The sequence below is a fragment of the Oncorhynchus clarkii genome, chromosome 12, assembly GCF_045791955.1.
Source record: "Oncorhynchus clarkii lewisi isolate Uvic-CL-2024 chromosome 12, UVic_Ocla_1.0, whole genome shotgun sequence".
NCBI classification, from domain to species: Eukaryota; Metazoa; Chordata; class Actinopteri; order Salmoniformes; family Salmonidae; genus Oncorhynchus; species Oncorhynchus clarkii.
Window position 1 is genome coordinate 65,135,923 of NC_092158.1, and position 6,208 is coordinate 65,142,130.

The following is a 6,208-nucleotide window of genomic DNA, read 5'->3' on the forward strand; positions in this document are numbered from 1 at the left end:
AGAGGGATCAATTTTGAGGTGGAGGGTTTGTCATGGTTTGGGGTGGTGTGTCACAGCAGCATCGGACTGAGCTTGTTGTCATTGCAGGCAATCTCAATGCTGTGTGTTACAGTGAAGACATCCTCCTCCCTCATGTGGTACCCTTCCTGCAGGCTTTTAGGGCCTTCCTCTGACACCTCCTGGTATAGAGGTCCTGGATGGCAGGAAGCTTGGCCCCAGTGATGTACTGGGCCGTTCGCACTACCCTCTGTAGCGCCTTGCGGTCAGAGGCTGAGCAGCTGCCATACCAGGTGGTGATGCAACCAGTCAGGATGCTCTCAATGGTGCAGCTGTAGAACCTTTTGAGGATCTGAGGACACATGACAAATCTTTTTAGTCTCCTGAGGGAGAATAGGTGTTGTTGTGCCCTCTTCACGACTGTCTTGGTGTGTTTTGACCATGATAGTTTCTTGGTGATGTGGACACCAAGGAACTTGAAGCTCTCAACCTGCTCCAGCATAGCCCGATGAGAATGGGGGTATGCGCGGCCCTCCTTTTTCTGTAGTCCATGATCATCTCCTTTGTCTTGATCACGTTGAGGGAGAGGTTGTAGTCCTGGCACCACACTGCCAGGTCTCTGAGCTCCTCCCTATAGGCTGTCTCATCGTTGTCAGTGATCAGGCCTACCACCGTTTTGTTGTCGGCAAACTTAATGATGGTGTGGGAGTACTGCTTGGCCACGCAATCATGGGTGAATAAGGAGTACAGGAGGGAACTAAGCACTCACCCCTGAGGGGCCTCAGTGTTGAGGATCAGCGTGGCAGATAGGTGTGTCACATAGGTGTTCTTTTTGTCCATGTGGGAAAGGTCAGTGTGGAGTGCAATCGAGATTTTGTCATCTGTGGATCTGTTGGGGCAGTATGCAAATGGAAGTGGGTCTAGGGTTTCTGGGATGATGGTGTTGATGTGAGCCAAGACCAGCCTTTCACAGCATTTCATGGCTACAGATGTCAGTGCTACAGGTCGGTTGTTATTTAGGCAGGTTACCTTGGTGTTCTTGGTCAAAGGGACTATTGTGGTCTGCTTAAAACATGTAGGTATTACAGACTCGAGAGCGAGAGAGAGAGCGAGAGAGCGAGAGAGCGAGAGAGCGAGAGAGCGAGAGCGAGACGGGCGGATAGAAGAGAGAAGGCTGTCGCATGCCATAGACAGAAAATAATGCTGAGTATAGTGGTTTGAACTAACCTTGAAAGTGCTGAATAAATCCACTCAGCCAAGACTGCACTGATGTTGCAGACCTGGGAAAAGATACAGCTCTGTGGATCATAGGTGCCACATTAACTGGAAGGCAAATTCAAAATTCAATTCTCTACAGATACTGAGAAAGCATTAGGAACACACTGTACATTACACTGCAGTGGGAAAACTGAGGAAATAGTAGTTGCATCTGTTAGGGAAAATATCGCACCAGTTTAACTGGTCTGTGGTGGTGCCGATCCAAGATGCTGATTGAATAAGATGACTTAATTCACCAATTGTCCACAACGTCCAACCAAAATGTAACTTCTGCTTTATCCCAACCCCTCTAAAACACACACATACATATACAGGTTGGAGCAGGGGGCTGCCACACTGGGCGCCTATGGAACAGTTGTTGTGGGGGGCTATGTGCCTTGCTCAAGTGCACAACGGCAGTCAATGCCATCTAGGATTGGATAGTAGCAACCCTCCGGTTTCCAGCTCACTTCCCATCAGACCTGGATTCAAACTGGCAACCATCCAGTTGCTGGCACGCCTCTCTAACCGCTAGGCTACCTGTCGCATTGCCGATTTAATAACTTCCCAGCCGTAAATTAATTTCACGATGACAAACAGCGACAAATGACCGCAAAAGCTCGTTCTGTCTGAGGAATCACTACTTGGTAACAAGAGAAAAAATATAAGTATTGCCATTGGACTTTTCCTCTCTATGCTCAGTCATAGAATTCCTAAACTTAATCACCACTTAAGTTGGATATATTTGTGGCTACGTGATTTGCGTACTGTAGGTCCGCATTACTCTGGAATCGTTAAACCCTTCACAGTGTTGTAAAGACCAGTGTGACTCCTACCTGATGTAGTGGAATCTCTATGTGATATTAAAAGTCTCAGCGATACCTGGCAAGAACAAGAACTGTGTTTAGTATTTCAACACTTCAGTGACACTCAAACCTTTTTCAGAGTTTGACACAAACAAAATTGAGTTATTCAGTTAATGTGTTTTGTTTCTCGCTCTCAGAAAATACGTTTTCTGTGTCTGTTACATGCACCAATAGTACTATATTTTATTATAGACACAATTTCATTGTACATTAGCTTGAGATCTCAGTGACCACAGCAAACCAGCCGGTCAGATACTAGTACCGTCCATACGCCCACAGTGCCAACACCGCCAAACCGATCGGAAGTAGCGCACAGGACCACCTTATGATCCACTTAGGTCACCTGGGATAGATGAAACTAGATTAAATGATGCTCTTTGCTCTTCTAATGATTATCTAATCACATATAGACACAAGCTATGAATTAAATATGCCGTATGTTCTCTACTCTGTTTTGGAACACAGAGATGCAGTATAATGTACTTTAAAAGTTCAAAATTGTAAGCTGAAAGATATTTGCCATTCAGTTGGTATGATTCTGTACGTAAATGTGAAACTCCATTTAGTATGATATATTTAGGTTCCATTTTCAATTAGGTTACGTTAGGTTACATTATTAATGGAAAACCGCTCGTACCATATCATCCGAATAATAGGAGGCATAATATCATACATCTTACCTGGTCGTACAATAGCATACGAATTGGATGAGACCAGGTTGCTTGCTGCGCTGTAGCAACAAATTAGAATTATGGGAATTATGGGAATTTACGTTGATGGTTAGGGAAACTAACTACAAAGGTTAGGATAATTTACATGAAAGGTTAAGAGAACTAACATGACAAAGGTTGGGTGAATTTATGTAGCAGGTTAGTTTTCAAGATCTGTAACTTTCAAAATACAGAAATCATCCCCGTATGATGCATTTTACATGAAGCAAACAGGGATCATTTCTGTATTTTGAAAGTTACAGATCTTGAAAATGTGATTGCTGACAAGTAAAACATTGTGGGAATATGTTTACACTGAACTAATGAAACAAATACCAAAAGATTGTTTTTGGGTGGAGTTTTCCTTAACATTTTGAATAAGGGTTAGGGGACAGGTTAATAACTAAAATGCATCAGTTGTCCCCTACTCAACTCAAACATGCAACTTTTGGATTGCTAGATGGTCATGGCTTACACACCCCACCCGACTGACCAACTAACCGAACTCCCTCCTTTTGTTGCTGTCTTAGTAGGTATCATATGTCTTGGAGGTGCTAAGAAACACATAAAGTATGTTTCATATGGCTCTGAGGCCAGGCTGACTTACATGGCCTGATGGTGCTACCATGTGGTAGAATGGACTAACTACAGTGTAGTGCCTCTCTCACCCTCACCCTACAGATTCCTGTAACAGTGAAAGCAATACAATGAGACAACCTACAGAGAGAGAAAACATAGCAGCCACCACTGCTGTAGTCAAAAGATGAACAAAGACCCGAAAAATCACTCTCTATTTCCCAAAACTCAACAGAAACCAAACAAAAAGAGGTTTAGCTAAGGAGATGCTGCATCAAAGGCTGTAGTATTTTATTAAAGAAAAAGAGTAGCATTTTATTCAACAATAGGTTTCAAATATGTACAGTTAAGTGGAGCTTCATCAGTCAGAGCTGAATGTTCAAAGGTTATGTAATTATTACATTACTGTTCTGTTGGCTGTACTATTGTACATTATGATCCCACCACTGCTGATGCTCTGGGTCTTGCTGAGGCCTTGGTTCTGCACGGTGAGCTGGTGATGGTCGATGTGACGGAACTCGGATGCAAAGAGGCCAAATAGGACAAAGAAGCACATGACCAGAGCCCACTCAGAAATGGACGCCATTGAGCGGTAGCCAGTATCAAAGAGTAGACCTATGGCCACTGAGGAGGAAAGGGGAGTCAAGGAGCACAACCCAAACAGGTGACAATGTCTAAAATATAGCGGTTTGTAGGGAGGACATACAGTTCTATGATATTATTTTTATGCGCAATGTTTTCACTGTAAATTCAGGTAAAGAAGCATGATTTAGGATGATTTTTTTAATCATTTACAATTAGCTGTGTTGACCCTGGATCACCATTCAGCTGTGTTGATCTTGGATCGTCGAGCACTCCCCTTGTGCTCTCCCTCTCTCTGATTTATCTCAGCTGATAGATCTGATGTTAAAGGATACTGGTGATGACCAAGATGGTGCAGATGCTACAGAGGGCAGCTCTGAGAGGCCCCATCCAGCGACGGTCTTTAGAGGGCTGGACTTTATAGGTGAGCCACACCTGCAACCAGAAGTAGGCCAGGCCCACAAAGAAGGCCAGAAAAGCCCCGAACACATGGATGCCAAATAACACAGATTGCTGAAAGAGACGGAGAGAGGAATGGTGGTGAGGGGGAAAGAGCCAGGCAGGATATTGTCAACCATATTTCAGGGTATATCAATATGGCATATTTTTAAGGGAACATGCTAGGATTGGGACGATATTGGGATTCGTATGACGACAATACTGTAGTTATAGTATCCTATTGTAATCGTAAGACGATACCCGAAAGCTTCCGAGGATGGAGATGCCCAGAGATGAGATGAAGCCCAGTATGATACTGGCGATGTTCACCTTGCTGTTCTGACCATAGTCCCTGACCTGCTGAAACCGGATCACCACAACCCACAGGACTGACAGAGATAGGGAGAGGAATAGAGAGAGAGAGAGAAAAGAGAGAGATGGGGGTGTAGAGTGGGGAGGATAGAAGGGAGAATAAGGTTGAGGTGACATACGAAAGACAAGACAGAATAATAAAGTGGTATGAACCAACGTGTAAGTGCTGAATAAATTCACTTACTCAAGACTGCACAGATGTTGCAGACCTGGGAAAAGATACAGCTCTGTGGATCATAGGTGCCACATTCACTGGAAGACAAATTCACATTTGAATTATTTACACATTTGGAAATGACTTGGTAATGAAATATTGACTTTTAAACAAATAGCCACCGGTGTGTCAGTGGTATTGTGGCATTGTGGGCTCAGTCACATTTCCCAGCATGTTTGGTTAGTGGTTATACCCGTTTAACTGGTCTGTGGTGGAGCCTCTATTGACATAGTCTAGATACACAGTGGAATTCAGGGTAAACCCTTTACAGTGTGGTAAAGACCAGCGTCACTCTTACCTGATGTAGGGGAATCTCGCTGTGATATTAACAGTCTCATTTGATACAGCGATACCGAACCTGGAAAGAACAAGAACTGTCGTTAGCATATCAATACTTTTCTGTTTGTTATTTGCACTGAGAGTACGTTTATTATCATCAACAAAATCTCATTGTACCGTAGCATAAGACCACACTGTTATTATATCTAGACAAGTAGCTGGAGAGAGCAGACCAGTCTGTTAGATACTCACACCACCCATATTCCCACAGTGCCAAACACCGCCAAGCAGATTGGAAGGAGTGCCCAGAGCCACATTATTGTTTACTTACTTCCCCTGGGAAATATGAAACGAGACAACTGAGACAGCCAGATACACTTTCGCCTAATTTCAATAAAAAGGGACAAAGGCCCTCAACTGAGGAACTCGGAAATCCATAAAAATATCTTACCCCAGGACATTTCACATGGTGACTATCCCAGAAAAAGATTTCTGCGATGATCTTTGAGGATCACCTTCCTCGGAGCCTTACACAGGAAACTGTCAGAGGCACCTATAACCTGGTAACGGAGAGACCCAAGAATAGTCAAACAAAACTAAGGTTAATCATTGTATGTTGAAGTGAGCATAGGCTTGATGGTGCCACCATGTGGTAGAATTGACTTCCACATCCCCCTCACACAGAGATTCCTGTAGCAGGGAACCCAATACCATGTGACAACCAGCAGAGGGACGAAACATAGCATCCACCGCTGCTGCAGTCAAAACATTGAGAACGTATTCTCCCCTTTCAACAGAAACAAAGAGATAGGCTCTAAGTGAATAGATGCTGTAGACGACTTACCCAGAAGCAAATCTTGACCCGTATTTTCTGCCATAACTCTCAGGGTTGACTGAGACATCATATAGCATGCTGT

The 6,208-nt window shown here is 43.8% G+C and overlaps 1 protein-coding gene across 1 annotated transcript; it reads right to left on the reverse strand.

Moving 5' to 3' along the window:
- Window positions 1-3,667: 3,667 nt before the first annotated feature.
- Window positions 3,668-5,848, reverse strand: LOC139422136 (modulator of macroautophagy TMEM150B-like). Its single transcript, XM_071173288.1, has 7 exons — window positions 5,743-5,848; window positions 5,544-5,627; window positions 5,311-5,370; window positions 4,983-5,050; window positions 4,688-4,815; window positions 4,324-4,501; window positions 3,668-4,030 (listed from the first exon to the last, which is right to left on the reverse strand). Exons 2-7 carry the CDS (start codon window positions 5,606-5,608, stop codon window positions 3,804-3,806), a joined length of 726 nt encoding a protein of 241 aa, XP_071029389.1. The 5' UTR covers window positions 5,609-5,627; window positions 5,743-5,848; the 3' UTR covers window positions 3,668-3,803.
- Window positions 5,849-6,208: the final 360 nt, after the last annotated feature.